The sequence below is a fragment of the Trichosurus vulpecula genome, chromosome 6 (genome assembly GCF_011100635.1).
Source record: "Trichosurus vulpecula isolate mTriVul1 chromosome 6, mTriVul1.pri, whole genome shotgun sequence".
In the NCBI taxonomy this organism is placed as follows: domain Eukaryota; kingdom Metazoa; phylum Chordata; class Mammalia; order Diprotodontia; family Phalangeridae; genus Trichosurus; species Trichosurus vulpecula.
Genome location: NC_050578.1, coordinates 62,900,574 through 62,921,728, shown reverse-complemented (window position 1 = coordinate 62,921,728; position 21,155 = coordinate 62,900,574). Strand labels below are relative to the sequence as shown.

The 21,155-nt window shown below is 36.7% G+C and overlaps 1 protein-coding gene across 2 annotated transcripts in view; it reads right to left on the bottom strand.

Moving 5' to 3' along the window:
• RAP1GDS1 (Rap1 GTPase-GDP dissociation stimulator 1) overlaps positions 1–21,155 on the bottom strand; it is a 233,936-nt gene that overhangs the window by 170,859 nt on the left and 41,922 nt on the right. For both annotated transcript variants that reach the window (XM_036764131.1, XM_036764132.1), the window contains exon 2: positions 12,233–12,340. In XM_036764131.1, the coding sequence (XP_036620026.1) occupies positions 12,233–12,340 (108 nt within the window). The remainder of the gene's footprint in view (positions 1–12,232; positions 12,341–21,155) is intronic.

Here is a 21,155-nt window from a genome sequence, read left to right as displayed (position 1 = left end):
AATAAACAATTTAGCTCACCTCTAAATTACTCACTTAGCTGGAAACCTTTTCTCATCCTACAGTATTTCTCCTAATTACACATAATGGATGAAGTATAAAGACAAATACAAATCCACACAGCTCATGTGAAACCAAACTTCCACATTTAAAGCTTCCTAGCTTACCTTTAATTTATCTTTACTTATAAAATGAAGTGTTGGAAAGTAAAAAGTGTTCCAATTTTCACAAAAGTTATTAATTCTTTCTCATTCTTCCTCTCTCTCTCTGTCTCTGTCTCTCTCTCCCTTCCCCCTCCCCCCACCTCCCCCTCCAGGACTCAAAAACGAAAGCTGGTGATAAGGAAGAAGACAAGAGAACACAAATCAGAAAAGCATGGAAGAGTAAAGCCACTGTGCATATCAGCCAATAGGTGCCACAACTATTCCTAGGAGCCTAAATGTATAATAGCAGTAATCATTAAGTCACAAAGGAAAGGTTGAAGTATAACCTCTATATTCTGTGAGAGACAGCCTGGCATACTGGTTGGAGAAATGATTCAAGAAAGCCTGGGTTCCAATCCCATCTCTGCCACATTGACACACGCTGGCTGTGAGACCCTGGACAAGTGACTAGACCCTATCAGCGCCCTATGCAACTATCTAAGACTGAAAATTGCAGAACAGTGAGAGACCTTCATTGGCAGAGAGTAAATCCCTCACTGGGGAGTTCCCTATACCAATTAAATCATAATTCAGGACAAAAAATATACATTATATACACAATAGCATATTATATAATATATATGTGTGTATGTATGGAGTAGTGAGTACTGAGTAGGCAGATCTGTCAAATCATGTAATTCCCCTTCACCTTTCTGTGGGCAGAGCTTTCCAGGGACTCACGTCTCCCATGAAGACAGATTTTCCCGCTTGCTGCTGTTTTTGCCTCTCCCTGCCCCTTCCTTCTGAAGATGTGGCTACCTTTCGAATCTGGCCTCCTGGAAAAGTGGATCACGCCTAACTACCTCCCCCTAGCTAGCCACCTCTGTGATTAGTGACTTGCTTTAATCCTAGGGATTGTGTGGAATTTGCTTTATTTACCTATACATATTTGTTATAAGGATTTTTTCTTTTTTCTTTTTTTAATGGAGGAGGGTAGAAGAAGAAGAAAATAGGTTTTTGTTAATTGAAAAAAAAAATAAATTTTAGAAAATCCTAAGGGTCATATTGGTTGAATGTTCTCTTTTTTCTAAGAAATTATTAAAATATTATTAAAATTGTCTCTTTTTTAATATCATCTAGTGGGTTCTGGTAAAACAGTAGTTTAAATCCCATTCCTTCTAGAATTTCCCAAATGTCCCCTTAAGTCTATATCCAAGCAGGGATGTGCAAACCATGGTTTTAATGGCACAGGAATTAAGGTGAAACTTCAAATAGTTCTAAACACTAGTAGCTTAGCTACTAAGAGAAACAAATGTGATTTCTCTTTATTCCCTTTCTTCCCAGAAGCTGTCAAGTGAGGAACTGGTTGGATAGGCAAGCAAATAGGGATGTGAACCCAATGGAATGGGGAAGGGAAGGGATATATATTGTGCTAACTAGAATAAAGTCCCTAACCAACAGAGACCCATTGTCTCTACACAGGTCACTGTGCAGGTTGAACATCCATATTTTTGTTGGCTACACTCCCATTCTGTCTTTGGCTCTTCACTGCTCTCCATGACAAGGTCAAAGGACTGGCCCCCTGATCACTCTTACCAGGTGGCCATCTAGAACCACTCCTATCCAAGTCTCTCATCTCCATGATACCAAGGTCAAATCCTTTCCCTCTGACCCTAGCAACCAGAAGTAGCTGCAAACAAAAAGCCCTACACTGTCTCTGACTCTTACTAGTTTATAGAAGGGGTTATTTTCAGATTCAGACAGGAGTGTGTATGTACAGAGACACACACATACACATGCATGCATGCACATGTGTGTGCGTGTGTGCATGCTTGCACCTATATAAAATATGCACATATACATATTCTTTTCTCTGTAGTAAAGCATGTTGAACACATTAAAAAAAGATTACTAATAACGGTTAAGATAAAATACATCAGCCATTAAAAGCATAAGCTTAAATTACATGAAAATTTTACTTCTTCAGGACATGCATTCCTTGATGCTGGTAGATAAATGAACCAATACTATTACCAAGACACTAAGCTCACTGTGGTATTGTAGAAAGTCTTATGACAGCCTGTTTCTGCTCTAGGTATATTCCCTCTCCTTCCTGGTGTCCTTTCACTTTTCTAGAATCTTTGCCTTCAAAATTCTATTTTTGAAGTCAATCACATGAAACATTGCCTCTCCCCGTAAAACCACTAATACTCAACTGCATGCCTGATCTGCCCTGAAACTTGGAGGAACAATGGATCCACTGATACCACTTATACTGGCAGGTACAATAAGAGTTTGATCCAATGATCAGCCAAGGACAGTGGCATCTTCTCAAAGAACTGTCCTTCCTCTACCACAACCCGAAAATCATTATGTCCACAGCTCTGGCAAAAACCCCTCTTGTATCCTTTCTTTGCCCTTCACAACCCTCCTCTGGAAGTGCTGCCCTAGATTGGGGGTGGGCAGGTGGGTGGGTGCTGCCTTCATTTCTTTTCCTGGGTGCTCCTGTCACCCCTTCCAGGCTCTAGCCATTGGACATCTCAAGCTAGGACATAATTTTCCCTTGTGTGAGTTAAAAATGCAACAAACAGAGGCCTTTAGCTTTTCATGCCTGACCAGTTTAATTCTGTTCACAAACAGCTGAATGGAACCTCTTCATAATGCTGACCACAGATCATAAGATCAGAAATTCAGAGCTGGGAGGTCACTGCATCTAACCCCCTCAGAAGGACACTGGAGCCCAGAGAGGTAAAGCAATTCTCTGTGACCAAGGTCATAGGGGTGGCAGAAAGTAACCAAGCCGAGATTTATATGACCTCTTGTTTAAAAGGCTAGCAAATCAAGTTTTACTCGGTGATTGATAAGCTTTAGAGGATGTGATCTGACCTATGACATATCTCAACATGTAACCAGAAGACATAATGAGATTGCATTGTATTTTTCCCTTTCACAGTGAGGCAACTGTAAGCCCAATTGGGCTGGCTGATTGATTTATTGATACAGGTACCAAATTTATTACCAAAAGTAAGCAGCTGTATTGAAGATGCTATTAATTCCGTGGGAAGATAGATCCTCAAGCAGAAACAAGGTACTACTGCATGTGAAAATCTGTGACAAAGGAATTGCTTGCTGCATTTATTATTCAGCAATCCATGTACAGTAACTTACAGCTGTCTGCATTTCTCCATCACCAAGATTAATTTTTGGCCACTGTACTCAAAGAATCTGCATGGCAAATTTGACATTCCATCATACAATTTATTTTACAAATGAAGACCAGCATGTTTCAATGACTTGTTCCAACCAGAATATGTTTTATAAATGGAGTAAAACAAACTCCTCTTACTCACAACTGATGCTGCCTACAGACCATGCATCATAAGCACTGTTGAAAAAAAAAAACAGGATAACCCAGAAACAGAGGGCCAGATTCCCATTCCAAATCTCTTCTGGGGTATGGAGGCTCATACTAATGCCAAAAGCAACTCAGCACATAGGAAAATAACATGGTATAAAGGGAAATGGAAATCACACCCCTACACACTGCTGTTATTTACCACTCTACTTGGGCTTCTACCCAGGTTGTTTTAAAATCATTATCATCACAATTAGCTTACAGTAATCCAAAAGACTGTCTCTATTTTGCAGGTGATGCCAATAAAGCAGAGAAGTTAAAGGTTCATTCAAGATAATTGAGGAATAAGATCACTGTACAACTCAAACATGTCCCACATTCAGAATTTTCACTTAAGCAATAATTAAGCTTTGCTCTCTCACCACTCAGTAAAGAAGGGAACATTTTATTCAAGTCTTACCTTTATTTAAAAAAAAAAAGCAAATCTATACTTCATTATTGTACTTGTGCATATTTAAAAAAAAACTTCTAAATAAGAATATTTCCTGATTTATCACCAAATCTCAGCCTCCTGGTTTCAACATGTTATATCTTTACTTACCCTCTACAGCCAACAGACTTTTGATAGCTTATTATTGGCAACAGCCTTGAACTTCAGTAGTAGCATTAACTCAAAGAAAACCAGAAGGGGCAAAGCACTCAAAGGAAAAAGAGATGGATACTCATCATGGATGTAAAGACAACACAGCCCATCACTGAGAAGATGCTGTTTTCTGACATTTTTATGACAGTCACAAATCAAGTCTGAAGGCTAAGAAAAAATACATGAAATACCAATATTCAACTTCTCTTGAGGAAGGAGAAAATTCCACACTAAGTAATTTCCTATCTAATGTGACCATTTCAATAAAAAAAAAAGAATGCATTAACAGACTAGAAGCCCAGTAGCAGGAGGCCTTTCATAGAAGTCCTTTTGCTACTGAGAAGTCATTTTTTTTTTATTTTTTTTTTTGAGAAGTCATTTTGAGTAAGAAATGTGAGAAGTCAAAGACAAGGCAGAGCATATGTACAGCAGGGACTGACTGCTATAGAAAGTTCATGAAGAAACAAAGGTCAGCAACTTATCTACATAGATTGGTGTAATCAGGCTGGGAGAGGGCAGTCTTAATGCAAAGAATCAGAGCAAAGAATTGGGAATATAGCCACAGGGATCACATGATCCACTTATGAGCAGGGATTAGAAACTCGGGGCTATACACTAAGAAAAATCTTTCTTCTTTTTCAAATGAAAACTAAAAATACCTTCTCTCTTAGGGTTGTTCTGAAGCATGAAAAATTAACGGTCTAGAAATGATTATATAAATACTAAGTATGATGACATTAGCAGTCAAGTCAGGTCAAGATTCAAAAGGCCAATGAGACTAAGGAGCAAAGACAAAGGACAACTCCCAAGAAAAGGAGCTCAGTGCTATATTGCAGCTAGTCCCTACCAACCTGCCAGCATGATTCTATGGTTCCCACAGCAACCATAATAACACGGTCCCTTTGCTCTTAAAACACATTTTTATTATAGATGAGATTTTAGCTGCTCCTGTCCTTGGGTCTTCATATTGATCCAGATATTTCTTCTACTCACCACAGATAACAATCCTTTATCCATAGGTCTGAGACTAATGTTTGATGTTTAATATAAATGCAGACTGGTACTAACACATGGAGAATATACTGTTTTAAGTTTCAAAAATGAATATTAAATAACTAAAATACCAAAGCTGGGTTTATTTGGTGCCTTTTACTTAACTAAAGAGAGAAGTTTGTAAACAGCTGATTTCTTGACTGGCTACTTCCATATTTTCATTGAAGATACCCCAATCAAAATGCATAACAGAAACATGTAGCAACAGCACCTTCTGCCCACCCTCTTGCCTATGGAAAGCATACATGCTGGGTGGCATGGTGGAGAGTACTGGGATCAAGAAGGCCAGAGTTTGAATCCTGCCCCCAAATCTACTAGTTGTATGTCCCTAGAGAGGTCAGGTGACCTCTCCAAACCTTAGTTTCCTCACCTGTAAAGTAGGGATATTAATAATGGCCCCTACTACACAGGATTTCTGTGAGGATCAAATGAGATAATATATGTAAAGCCCTATGTGAATCTTAAAGTGCTACATAATGTTAGCTATTACTACTACAGACTCACAGAAAAACCTCTTCATTAATGTTAAGGATCACAGATCGGAGCAAAAGCTTAACAGATGGGGCTGAATACAGTGATTTTCACAAAAGTTGAAAATGCAAATTTCTTGATTCCTGTCCTTTAAAAAAATTCAGCTTTCACAGGGAGTCATCATTTCATTTAATGTAAAAAACATTATGCTTACACTTATGCAGAGACACACTGATTCTTCGATGCTTAGGTGTGCTTCTGTTGCACAGTGATATTCTTAGTTAAAACAGCTGACAGTGGTTAAAAAGGCACATGTGAGAGCAGTATTCCCCACTGGAAGGCAAGCACTGACTCACCTAAATATTCCACAATTTTATTTTTAATAGAAGTAGGAATGAATCAGTTACTGTAGTTTTGGTTGAAAAACTGAACAAACTGGGTACCCTACCTAGACATTTTCTTTAAATTCCTCTTCTGATTTTCAGTCATGACATGGCTTCAAGAGTCAATGTCAATGCTATGTTGTACCTCTCAAATGTTTCCAGAGATGACTAATTCTAAAGAAATGAAGGCATTACACATCTTCTTAGTGCAATTCATCCACTCCTTCATTAATTATGCCCCCTACTTCAAAGTAAGTGCTGCTCCGGAAAGCTATTTTAAAGTAATAAGTTAGCATTTAGACAGAGGAAAAATATGAAAGTTTAGGAGAGCATAAAAACTTTCCGAGTAATAGAGGGTATCCCCAAAGTCTAGGTGCAGCTTTTTGGGACACTTTGTACATAGTGATCTCTGAGCAATTTTTGACACTTCTAGACACTGTCCTCCACTGGCTTCCAGGACACTGTTCTCTTCTGGATCTCTTCCTCTATGTCTGAGGTCTGATCACTCTTTCTCAGTCAGCTTTACTGGATCATCATCATCTGATTCCTCTACTCTTAGAGTAGGGGATCTCTAGGACTTTGTACCCTAATATTCTTCCTTCCTCTCCTTCTACACTCTCTTTCACAGGTTCAAACATCACTTCTAGGAAGATGATTCCCGAATCTAAATATTCATCCTTAATTTATTTCTTGAACTAAAGTTACATATTGTCAACTGCCTCATGGATATCTCTAAGCAGATGTCCCCAAAATACCTTAAATTCAACATATTCAAAATGGAATTCATTTTCTTCCTATCTAAGGCTCTGGTTATTCAATATTCCCTGTTTCTCTTAAGGGTACTACCAACTTCCAAGTCACCCAGGTTGGATGCTTCAGAATCATCCCTGGTCCTTCACTTCTCCCTCACACCCCACATCAATCATAATCAATCACAACATCTAGTGACTCCTAACTCCAAAAGAGTTCCTGCTTTTCTTCTCTCATTCACACAGTCACCATCTTTTAGTCTAGGCTCTTCTTTCCTCCCACCTGGACCACTTTGATAGCTTCCTAATTGCTCTCTCTGCTTACATTTTCTTCTTTCACCGATCCTCCATCTACCTACCTATCAAAATAATCTTCCTCCTACAGATCTAGAGCTACATTTTATCTCCCTGTTCAAAAACATTCAGAAATTCGGCATTGCCTACGAGATGAAATATAAACTCTTTATTTAACCCGACATTCAAGGTTCTCTGTAATCAAGCTTCCCATCTACTTTTAGTGCCTAATTTCATATTAAACCCCTTTAAAACCTGTCTTCCAATCAAACTGGACTGCCATTCCCCAAAAATGACATGCTCTCATCCCTCCATACAGGTGCAAAGGATATCTCTACAAATACCTGAAATTCACACCCTCCTCATCTCCACCTCTCAGAATCCTGGTCTTCCTTCAAGGCTCTGGGGCCAACTCTGCTTATCCCATGTACATATTTTATTTCCATCTTCCCCAAAGCAGAGGTCCTCGAGGGCAAAGACTTTCGGTCTCATTTGTGTCTTTAGGAACAATGCCAAGTAACAAAGAGGCATCTAATCAATGTTGGCTGAATTGAATTAAAATATTGCTTCCTGAAATACAGCTTCAAATTTTAAAACTTCAGTAAAAAAAAAAATTAACAATTTACAGAATCTGATTTCTTGTTTTATATCAAGTCAAATGTCTTTTTTCTCTATTATATGCCCTCTTGGGTCAGTAGCCTTATAGATAAGGTCATGAAATCCTCTTACTGACTGCTGATAGGACAGGTTCTTTTTCTCTTTTCCTGAAGATAATTAATAAACTGAGTTAATTTATTGTTTTCATTAGCAATACAGAATATAAATTACTCTTCTAGAATAAGATATAACAACAATAATAATCAACTCATGTTTATATTGGATTTAAGGTTGACAAAGGTTTTTTTTTTTCCAGAATAACTGAGTGAAGTAGATAGTATAAATATTATTATCCACATTTAACAGATGGCAAACTAAGGCTTAGAACTTAAGTGACTTGCTCGTAAGACCATAGTATAAGTGCTAGGATTTGAAATCTAGAACTGTTTCTACTGCTATTATACTTTTAAATTAATCAAGGCAGTATACTATTTTTCACTCCAAAATAAGGTGTCTAAATACTTTTTGAGCTACTCTATGTAATAACAGCATTAATTTACTCTCTCTTTCTCTTTCTCCTATTGTTCCATCTTCCCCTCTCCCTCTTTACTATAGAAAGAACATTGGATTAGGGATCAGAAAACTTGGATTTTAGACCTGGCGGCTCCACTTAGAAGTGGTGTGACTTTGTATCACTCTGTTTTCCAATATGTAAGATGGACATTACATTGGTTGCCCTGCCTGACAGGGTTCTTGGGGAAGACTCAGAAGAGAGCAGATGTAAAAACCATGTAAAATCATTCTATTTTCCCCACCATTATCTTCTCTGATGCTTTACATTCATACTATGATTCCACCCCCTCCCATTTCTAATTCTCAATTTGCTTTTCTCTCCTTCCTTGTACTCCCCAGACATATTCCAGACCTTTGGAGAGTAGTATTCAAAGAGGGAGCCATGGCATAAGCTCAAGGTGCATTTGATCAACATAAGGGTGGAAAATAATTCACATATCACTGTCCCCAAGATTGTGAATAGTTGGGTCTTTGCCATCTTATATTCTGATATTTTTACTGAACCACTGAAAAGTTTGTTTACTTTTTACCACATATTCTGGACATGGATACAAACAAAATGGGATAAAACTCAGAATAAAACTGACTTCTTATAAATATTGGTGTCTAAACTCAATAATTATTTATAAATGAATAAATGATGCAATGCTTGCAAATACTGTCAGATACTGATACAGCAAACAAAGAAACAAAGCAAAACCCACCAAATACTTATGGCCTTAGTTTTACATTAAAGTTAGGAAGATAGCCTTAAATAGAAATCAGTTTCTCATTAAAAAGACACTTTGTTATTTCATCATTCCTGAAGAGAAAATTTAAGCTAATTTGAAAATTGCAAATTTCTTCAGGAATGCACCAAAAATACATGAGGAAGATCTTCTGGATAAGTATAAGTCTTCTTCTAGATGAGTCAGCACACTGACAACTTATTACAGACATTTTCAGAAGGAAATTTGATGACTGTTTTATTAACATTCTCTTAGGTTTTGTCCTGTAAAGTTTTCCCTTTCTCATCACCTAAAAATTACACAAAACTTGCTATCATTCAAAAATGCACATCACTTTCTGTTGCAACAGTAAAAGAGTCCTCTTTATAAATTTCAAAGAAAAGAGTTCTCTCAAAAAGCATGACAAGTTACTGGTTGAAGAACACAATTTTTAAAAGGCTATACAACTGCCTCTTCAGAATGTTATTGACATATTTTAACATTCTGAGAGAAGACAAGACAGTTGAAGACAAAAATGTGCTCAAGAATTTAACAGTCCAAAAAGTCAAGTGGACTCATTAGACAAGATGGGTGCATCTACTACTATTAGATCTTAAACATATAAAAAACATGACCCTCATTCTGAGCAAGAACATTCTTTAATCAAGATGCAACAATTACTGACTTTTTAGAGAAACTAATACTATACTATTATATTAATAACGAATTAATTTGTGTTCCACCCTTTTCCTTTCATTTCCGTTAAAAACCCAACTCCCAAAAAGGTTGGTCAGTCAATCCCTGAAGGGCATGGCTGAGTGAAAAGATTTGCTCCTAGCCTTAAAGACACAAGCTCCTTAACAAGATGGGCAGGACTCCACCCAACTGCGCAACCTAATTTCTCCTTAAGAGTATAAAGAGAACCCAGTCTAGATGAGCCTTTGCCTGGAGGAAGAACCCCCTGTCCTTGATCCCCTCCATTAGAGTTTAGGGCAATACAGCTCATTAAGGAGAAAACTAGCAGGAAAGGAAATGGCTTTCCCTGTCCAGGTGCCTTGCTGCTAATGAATCTCATAAAAGCCCCATTCTCAGCAGGAGGAGCTAAAGACTTTTAGCCCACCTCCTCATAAATGTCCACCAATCAGGGTTGAGTTTCACTTGTCAGGGGAGTTCCCTTTTAGAAGGTATTTAAGGGTCTCCCTTTGTGTCTTTGGTTACCTAAAGAAACCACTGACCATCAATTTGTTGATTGCTGGCTAGCCTAATTAATAAATTGATTATTAATTACATAGAAATTCTGTCATTCATCACATCTTTCTTGTAATATTAGATTTTATCCCTCAATGTCAGGAATAGGTGCACTGCCATCAAAATGGCACTGCTAGGTAAGAGATGATTCTCTTCTCTGGGCAAATGCAACAAATGTTTTCCAAATGCTCGTTGGTGGTTTTAAGAACCACCAACAAAAACAACAAAACAGGATTGACACATACTGTCCAATAGCATATTACTGGCTTCCGTGCTTCCTTCCAGTCTCTCCTGTGAGACTCTCCTGTGACTGATCCTGTAAACAGTCATCATAGTCAGCAGGTATTTTTCTATTCTGACTTTTCCTCCTTGGTTGTAGATCACTTCACATAGGTTGTTTTGCATTTCTACAGTGATTAGTCTCATGATTTGAGAAAGCAAATCTGCCTTACATAGACCCTGGGCAGATAGACCAATGGCTTAAAGCCCACTGTTTCTCTCCTTGGCGCTTGCGCTTTCCTTCTCTCTCTCTCATTCTCTCTCTCTCTCTCTCTCTTCCTCTCCCTCTCCCTCTCCCTCCCTTCCTGTATACTGAATCATTTAACAAGGAGTGCTTCCATAGAACCATGATCCTAATCCCAATTGGTCTCAGTCTTAACTTGTGATTTCTTTGATGTGGGGAACTCCTCGTGAGGAAACACCCTCTAACAAAGCAGATCAGAAACAGTTTAACAATTTAATAGTCTAACCTATATGGAATTGCTTGCCTTCTCAATGAGGCGAGAGTGGGGAGGGAGGAAGGAGAGAGAATTTGGAACTCAAAAGTTTTCAAAACAAATGTTAAAAATTGTTGTTTACATGTAACTGAGCAAAAACTAAATATTAAATAAAACAATTTAATTGTCCGAGAGTTTCCTGAGGGGTTGAAGAAGCATGTGGCCATATGTGTCAGAGCAGAATCTTGAACACGTATTCCTGATTTTGAAGCTAGCTTTCTATCTACTATGCACCAATGTCTATAATTTTGTTATGATGACTAAAATTTAAATGTCATGATGATAAAGCCATAGCCTCAAGTAGCAATAGCATCCATAAGTAAGAGAAACTAACTTAAAATTACGCTTTTGGAATGAAGTATTTTAATACTTGTAATCAAGTCAAAATAAAGACTTGTAATCAAGTCTAAATAAATTTTGGAATTTCCTTTGGCTGATCAGTGGGAAAAACAAACAATACACCAAATTAGACAAGCTTTTGCACACCTGAAAGCATGTAATCAAAATGCATATCCTCTTTTCTGTATGTTAATTTTATGCTTCATAATTATTTCTAAGATATGACAATAGATCCATTAAATGAGGACATAACTTCAGCAATTAAGGTACAAAGTGAAAGTTAATCTTTACCTGACTATTCACTACAGCACTAAAGAAACAAGGGAAAAGAAATACGCTAGCATATACAACATGATAAGACATCGGGCCATTCAATAAGGATCTGAGAAATTTCCTACCCTAGAAATATTTAAGGAAACACTGCATCTTTCTCCTTAGACTTATCAGATATACCCCTTCTTTGAATGCAGGGTATTGGATTAGATGGCCCCTGAAGAAGTCTAAGAGAGGGAAGATTTCTGAAGAGTTTCTAAGTCTGAGATAACAGAAATACTTTAGATGTCTTGCGAACGTTTTTTTAAACCACAGCTGTTATAGGAAAATAACTATGAGGCTCATATGTTGTATGAGAAGCTGTGTGTTTATAACTGGATAATGATCTCCCTCTAGGATTAGTATTAATTTCACTACTACCAGTAAACAGTTTCTTTTTTTTTTTCCTCTCCTGGAATAATTATGGGTTTTCCCCCATATGTTTTAGAAACATAATAGTTAAAAACCTCAATGATAGGGGGCAATGCTCAGAGGGAAATTTCAGTGATAAGTTAAACTTCATCAACAGAATCCAAATGACTGCTGAGCTGACCTTCCATTGACCAAATGCAGTGGGGCAATCAGACTTACTGTTTTGAGCCAGGGCTTGAAGCAGACAGTCCAAGCATCCTTCCAAACTATCCTCAGAGATGTCAATGGCTGTGATCTTCAGTTTCTTCAAGGCATCACTGAGATTATCTGTTTACACAAAGAAAAAAAATTAATGTTCACAACTGGATGGAGTAAAAATCACAGCTTACATAAAAAGCACAGCTATCGCCTTTCCCTATTGCAAAGGATGAAGTTAACTCTGCATACGTTCCAAGGTGAGAACAGAGTGCAAGACAGACAATTTTTTAATTAAAATTATGCCTATTTTCCTTAAATGTCAAATCTGCTCAAAAGGAGTATTTTATAAGTTGAAACATCTGTTTCAACATCCATGAAACGTGAGCTCTTTCACATATTTAATACCAACTCAGAAAACCAAAATGATATAAAGTGAAGTCTCCCCGAAAAAAGAAAAAGGACCTGGTCAATGACATTTTGCTTTCTCTTCAGTTTCCCTTGTCTATATAAGAACAACACATTTCAAGAGAACTATAATGATTAAGAATAACAAATAGTCTTAATGGACACATAATTAGCATAATGGAGATTATCACTGAAGTGCTACCTCAAGGTTGGGAAATCCTCAATTTCCCTATGTGACCCTGGGCAACTTACTCCACGGAGATCCTCTAAGACTATAAGGTATAAGTGCCAAACTACACTGATAGAACATATTCCCTCAGTAGGATTTCCTTACATCAATGAAACCATAAGTCTAGTTCAAAAATCAGAGTTGTTCTGAGGTTACATAGATAAAAATAAAATAGTCTCTGCCTTCAAAGATATTACTAACAAGGGAGATGAATTGCATATAGAGTTGTATATATATATAAAACGGGGTACAAGAAGAAAGGCTACTTTTGGTAAAACAAAGACTATTGCTTCCTTTGAGATTAGAGAACAGAGAGAATGCTGTGGTGATTTTAAGAGGATTTGAGGCAATATTATAAACTAGACTATTCCATTAACTTTTTGCTTCAATGCCTCATTGGGGGATAGGAGAGACTATAGGTTCTTAATCATTTAATAAGCCATATTATATATTAAGCCCCTACTATGTGCCGGAATTAGGTTGGGTGCTATGTATTCAAAGATAGAAATCAAACAGCCCTTGTTCCCAGAGAACTTTCATTCTCTAGGGCATTCTATAAGGCACCCCTTTGGCACACGATTGAAGCCTATGGACCCCTTCTCAGAATGTTTTAAAACACACAAAAAATACATGGGATCACAAAGAAAACAAATTATACTAAAATATAGTTATTAAAATCTATTTTCCAAAACAGGTTCATAGACCCCAGGTAAGAAACCCATGCTATAGAGGGAGCTCTATACCCATGTATAGAGATATACATAAATATATACAAAATGAATACAAGGCAATTTTAAGGTAAAACACTAACATTTGGGGGTATCAGGCAGGCAAAGCTTTCAAAAGGAAGTGGTGTTTGAGCTAAGCTTTGAAGGAAAATCAGGATTTTAAGAGGAAGGGATGAGGGTGTTCCAAAGAGAGAAAACAGACTACGAAAGCAGAGCTGAGAGACAGAATGTCCTAGTAAGGAACAGTAAGGAAGATAGCCAGTCTGGCTGGAACTGTGTCTGAGGAGGGAAACACTGACAGATTCTCTCCACACAAACATCTGGAAAGGCTTCCAGGACAAGGGCCAGATGAGAGGCTTTACATCTGTTACCTAAAGATTAACCTCATTTCATTTAGAGAAGTTCATTCTTCAGCAGGTTGGTCACAAGGTAATGATGGTTTTTTGTTTGTTTTTTTGGCTACAGCAGCTTATAGAGGAGTTATCTCTGTCAGCTGAGGAGATATCCATCCAAATCAACAAAATTAAATGCGATTTTAGAACTGAAGTTATATTTCTACGCCTAAATTAATGATAGCTTTAAGGTTTATGAAGTACTTTACAAATATCATCTCATTTGATCCTTACATCAACAAAGGAAGAATATCCTCTCCTCTCTTAACTTCAGAGACACTACGCTCTATTTTCCTCCTACCTCTCAAGCAGTGCCTTCTCCATCTCCTTTATAATTCTTCCCAGTAGGTCCATTTTTGGCCCTCTTTTCTACTCTGTATATTTAATTCCTTAACAATCACACTGGCTTCCATGTAGTCAAGTATTAACCTTATGTCACCCCCACGAAGACAGCTGCCAAACCTCTAGACATGATTAGTCTCCTCAGTTTGATCTGCATGTCCAACTGCCTACTAAACATCTTCGGAAAGTCAGCCCAGAATTATGGAAGAAAGAATCTAACTTGGAGTTGGAAGGTTCCCATCTCAGATTTTAAAAACCCAACCTACTGTTACCCCACATACTAGCAGCATGCCACTGGCAGCTGCCTCACAAAGCCTCCATTTCCTGACCAGTAAACTGAAAATAACACCCACAGTACATACCCCACAGGTCTTTTGTGAAGATTTCAAAAGCACTCTGTAAACCCTAAATAGCTCTATAACTTCAGCTATGAATATTGTTATCTATATGCATGTTCCACTGCCACCTGAAACACACCCAAAGCCAAACTTGTCTTTCCCCCAAAACTTCCTCCTCTGTCTGACCACTATTTCTGTCAGCGGCAAAAGCCTTCACGCTTTTGCATTCACATCTGAAGCCACTATCTTATCAATGATACTTCCCCCCTCTTTCTCCTCTGCCATCTCATCAGATACTGAATCTTACTGATTTGATCTTAAAAATCTCTTACATCCACCCCCACCTTTTGGTTCCTAATACACCACCTTCATATGAATCCTCCTGAACACCCACCTGAACTTTGGAACAGGAGCTTTAAAAAAAAAAAAGTGCCTTCTAACATTTAGAAAATGCATAGTAGCAAAAATGCAAAGGAATGATCTGCTTTATAAAAACTTAGAATAGCAGGTAAGAAAACCCATCTACTAAAACTGTAAGTAAAAGATGAGTCAAAATTGCTTCAAGTCTTGGATTTTGTTTCTGTATTTCTGTGGTTTTTTTTTTTCTGTTCATCTGTTGAATGAATGGCACTGTTAAGTGAGAATGTGACATGGAGAAACAAAATTAACAATATTAACTGTGGATAAATTCACCTGCGTAAAGAGACCTAAGTGGTTTTTGACTACTTTATAGAGGCTTAAAATTGCAAAAGAACAAAAGTGCTTCTGATACAAAAGAAGATTCCAACCCATCATGATCAAACACAAATCCCTGGAGTCTATTTCCACAAGAGTTAAAATTTAAGAACAACAAATATTGTATTCTGACTGGCAGATATCCTTAAAGAAAGTTTATGTTAACTTATTTCCTCTGTATGAAGAGAGAATTTAGTGAGGGGAGGGTGGTAAAGGAGTGAGGGAATATATGGGATTTTTTTTAAACGCATCAATAAATTTTAAAAAGATTAACCTATTTCATTAGATATATCTTTCTGACAGTTATCAGTGACAGATATTGTATTTTAAATCATTTGTTATCACTGTATAAAAATATATCTCTGAATACGCTGGTACCATATCAGTACTTTCTCAACAAGTGCTACCAAACGTGAAATAAAAGACTAATACAACAAACATTTTAAAAGTATTTCTAAAGAAGCCTCTATGTCAATTATAAAATAGTAGTGGTAATAATAATACTTAAAATTAGATGCAAAGTCAAAATACTAAAACTGATAAGACCAGATACTGTGGTGAGCTCCTTACAAGCACAAGGGTTAAAAAAAGTCAGTATAATTAACAAAACAAACAGACATTAATTATGACAGTTGACATTTACATAGCTTTTGCCACTTAAATAACATTTATACACAACTCTGTGATGTCGGAAAAGCTAATTAAAAAATTCTTATAGATATCTTTTATCTATTGACAGCATTTCCAAATATATCACTCATACCTCCTCAACTCAATGTGCCATCCCTTGTAACAAGGAATAAAAAAAGGGGAGGGGGCAGAGCAGTTGAGCCAAATTAATCAAACCAAGTCTGAAAATAATAAAATGTTCCAAAGCTGTTGTCCCTCAACTCTGCAAAGAAGAGAGAAGCAGTACATTATTTCATCTCCTATCCAGGGCTAAGCTTAAGCATTATAATTTTATAACATTCAGTTTGGAGAGTTTTGTTCTTTCCATTTACATAATTGTAGTTATTGTGTATAATGTCTTCCTGGCTCTCCTTACTTCATTCTGTATCAGATCCCATGCTTTCCTGAATTCTTCATATTCATTGTTTCTCTTACGGCATTAATTCAATTGCTTTCATGCACCATGATTTTTTTTAAAAGTCATTCCCTAATTAAAGAGCATCTTCTTTGTAAAATTTCCTTTTTAGTTCAACTAAAAATATTATGAAATAAATATTTCTCTAGTCTGAAATCCCTTCCAGACTTTTTCCTTTAGGAAAATGGTTAGTAGGTGAAGAATAAAAGATATTCTTGTGGAAACTGAAGGGGAGAAACCAAAAAGTACCTCATATCTAGTTGAGATCATTACCTTCCCTATAACTTCTAAAGTGATTGGACAGGCCCCTCTTTCCTCAACACCTGAAAAAATTTAGGTATTAATCAGAGGGAGGTGGTCCCTTTGATTACTTCAAGTAACTTGTGACCAGGTAGGGACTTTGTGGAGAGTGGTCAAAGAGGGCCATGTGGATTTAAGGAGGGCAGTTCTCCAGAGATATTCAGGAAAAATGAATGACTACTGTTCTATTAGATGAAGTAGAATGTTAACCCATAAACTGTTTTTTATCATTTTGTGACATTTCTCTTGTTCAAGATTCCTATATGTCTTGGTGATGTCTGGAGTCATGGAAAAGACTATACCAGTGTGGCCATTTTTCTTTGTAAATGAGAAATACTTGGATTTAAATTAATATGAAATTAAATAAAATTGTTTTTTAAACACTTGTGCCTAAAATTCAGAGTACAAAATTCATATTTTTTCTTTGATATTTGCTATCACAAAAAGTGCTACTATTAAAATTTTGGTGTCTATGGGGTCTTTTACCTCATTTTACTTGTTTAAGGCCAAAAATAGGATGTGTTACTTTCTTAGTATAATTTCAAAGTGCTTTCCTGAATAGTTGGACCAATTCACAAATTCACCAATAGTATACAGATTTTCTGCAAGGAAGAGTTAATAATAATATCAACTTTACAAATAAGTAAACTAAGGCTGAAAGAAGGCAATTACTTGCTCCAAATCATGCAGTTGGTAAGTGACAGAACTAGGGCTCAAAATTAGGTCTCCTCACTACAGAAGCATATGTGTGTATGTCCGTATTATGTTTGTATATGCATACATACACATGTAAACATATACATGTTGAGATTATTGCCTGTATATGTGTATATATACATATACGCACATATATATGTTCATACATACCCATATATATGGTATGTTATATACCTAATGATATAATATTCATATCATTAGCTATGCTCCTATGGAGAAGTAGAAAGAAAAGAAGTGTTAATATCAATCTCATCTATGAATCATTGCTGCTTCAAGTTCTATTACTAAAAGATTTGGGGCAAGGAGATTGAGAGTGGAAGACAGAGGGGAGGAAGCCTTGGTGGTCTCAAAGTGTTTCAAAAGGCTTCTGTAAATTTATTTTTCCTCTTCCTCTCTTCTTAAGACTATGAAAAACACTTAGGCAAGCTTATAAAATAAGTACATAAATGTTAACTGTTTTGGCAACGTTTAGTGTTATGGAAAGCCATTAAAATGACAACATTGCAACTTTCCTGAGCAATTTCTCCCCTCTTCTTACCACTTTCAACCCCAGAAAAAAATGACTGAGACAAGAACAGGCATGCACTTCTATATTTAAATAAATGAAGGTAGAGAAAATTGCTCACAGTTTTCACCATCAAAGAAAACATATTTAACTTACATCAAAAGGGTCTCCCAAAAGACCAACTTCAATGCAAAGAAAACTTCATTCTAATAAGTTAATGAAGTCTTAGATCCTCCCTTCATGCTAGACAACTAGCATATAGGATCAAAGATCAAGAGATAAAGGGGACCTTAATCCTGCCTATTTCTTGTCTGTACATAGCTGTTTGTATGTTGTCTTCACCATTGGCCAACGATCACCTTGAGAGCAGGGGCTGTTATCTTTCTCCCTTTCTATTTTGACTTCAGAGACCTTTGAGTAAACCCTTTGATTTGACTAGGGAGGAAAATGAAGCCAGGAGAGAGTAAGTGGTTTTCCCCGGGGCACACTGGGCACACTTTTTAAGTGGAAGTGCAAGGATTCTAATGAGGATCTTTTGATTTCCAATCCAGAATTCTTTCGCCTGGCCCATGTGTCAGCTACCTTCTGCATTCTTTGCAGGCATCACGCAGAAATGTCTGCTATATTTGCAAGGTGAAAAATTTTTTAAAAGGCAATATATAGACCACATGCCATTCTATTTTGCTTGCTGTGCACCTGCTGCTGCTTAGACAAGTCCATTATGAAAAGAGGACATGGGTAAAAATTGATAACTGAGCAGTTGGAAATTTTGAGACCTTTTCATTTCTCCTCGAATTCCTGCCCAAGTTTTCCCAAATTTAGGACCACTTGAGAATAACAATATTTTATTAAAAGTGAGAAATAATTAGAGCTTCCTGTAAGAACTGAACTTTCATAGAAATGCCTGCAAACAGGGTTCTATCGGCAGCAACACAGCATCTGCTCTGAAAGTTATAGAGCATGTTATGCCTTTACTAATAATTTTTTTCAAACACTTAGAATTCTACCATGCAGATAAGGGCAACAAGTCCATCTATGACTGATTTGGGGATACATGGGTTAGGGGCCTGGAAAAAGTAATCTCTCTTAAGATTAAGCTTCATTAGCTCAGAGGCTTAGCTTCTGATCAAATGGAAGCTATTTTTAAACCTTGACTAATCAAGTAGAAATAAGTAGTAGTTCTCTTGCTAATATAATGGGTAGAAGGCTTTGGATTGAGAGGGCTCAGACTGGCTATAATGAAGAAAAATATCTTCCACTTTACTGCTAGCTGAAGAAAGAGACCACTGCATCAACCACAGGATTTTATTCTTTTGTTGGTACTTACCCTTTTGCTTTGAGCATGGCCTGATTTCCCTGAGTTTGTGATAGAACAAAAATTGTAAAGTCTTTTCTAAATTTCCTCAGATCAGGTGACTCACTCTTTATATAAAAGACTAAAGCCAATTAGGGCTCAAATCTCTAATAAATGGGTGACCAATAACAAAAGCATAAAATGGAAAATCCAGTTTATTCCTGATTTTCTTCTTTGTAAATTCTTACAAGGATGATAGCCCAATTCAGGCCCTCATCACCTCTCACCTGTACTACAGTAATTCATTCAGCTTTGAAATTTGTCCTAGAAGGCATTTTTATTTCTAATTGGCTACCCATTCCCAGACCATTCTTGACCTCATCTATCAGGACACTAGAGCCTAGACAGCACAGCCAATCTTGCCATCTGCCAGGCTTGTTGACTGATTAACTTAAATGGCCTTCTTCTCTTCAGTAGTTCCTCTCTCCAATCCATTTTTGAAGTACACTTATAAGCATGTCACATCTGAACTCAAAAATCCCAAATGCCTTTAGGATAAAATACAGACTCTTCAGCTTTGTACTTAAAATCCTCCACAATGTGATTCCCAAATAACTTTATGGTGTTCTTTCACATAACTTCCATTCACATTCTCTGTTCTAGTCACATAGCCCTGTCAGCTGTTCCTTATATATACTCTGTATGTGTATGAAAAATTTTAGGCATCACTAATATGTAGATCTGTTTTGCTTAATTATGTTTATTTGTTACAAAGAAGAGGGTTTTGGGAGGGCGGGGAGAATGATACCAAAAAAGTGGAAAAGAACTTCAATGAAACAGTTAAAACAATGCATAGGAGAGAATAGAAGGAGGTTCAGAGGGAGACAAAGCAGGAGAACTTTGAAACCAGCAGAAGTGTTTATTAAATATTTTTAAAAAGAAAACAAGCCAGACATAATGCAGACTTGCAGTTTCAAATATAATCCTTTCAATTCTTTGTATAAGAGGTTTATATTTGTTGATTTTTGTCAAGTTCAGTTACAAAAAATAATTTTTAAAAATTACTTTATGCTGCTTTGCATTAATTTAATTGAAAAGATGTTGTATTCCTCCAGGAAAATGTAAGCTCCTTGAGGGCAGAAACTATTTCATTTGTCTTGTGTTCCTAGAGCCTAGCACCATGTCTGACTAGTTGGCATTTAATAAATATATGCTAAATTATCTGTGGTTCCTGTCTTATATGAAGTTCATTGTCAAGTTTGAATGCAGAGTTAGGAAAACAAAATTCCTTTATGCGCTGCTCACCGTTCCCTCAGTCCCTTTCTTTGGAAAAGACTCTACAACAATAGAAAAAAAAATGATAAGCTTTTTTTTTCCTTTCCTATAAGAGGAGAAAATAGCCAAAATATGCTGTCTGTTAATTGCTACTGCTGTTTATGACACAACTGTGTACCAACCAGAGAACTGTAACCAAATTACTAAACTGAGAGTTTAAAGAACCTAAGATCTGTCATTGACTGTCCCCTTTTCAATTGTTGCAGGAAAAAACAAAAACAAAAAACTATAAAAGCAAAACAAAAGCAAAAACCAGATGAAATAGGCTATTCTCAGAACTGCCTTCCAAGAACAAGTTCCCAAAGTGAAAAAGCTAAATTAAACTTATATCAATACTAAATTAATTTAATGATACTTTAGGCAATTTACTTTTAGAAAGCACAGAAAAGATTTTTTTTAAATGCGTGCTTAATTTATTTTTTCATGTGTTTATTTTAATGGACAATTCAGGTAACAGACAATAAATATGTAAAGAAATATTTGTTGAAAATTGAAATCTGATTCAATTCAGTTATGGCTACCTGCAAACCTTCCCACATT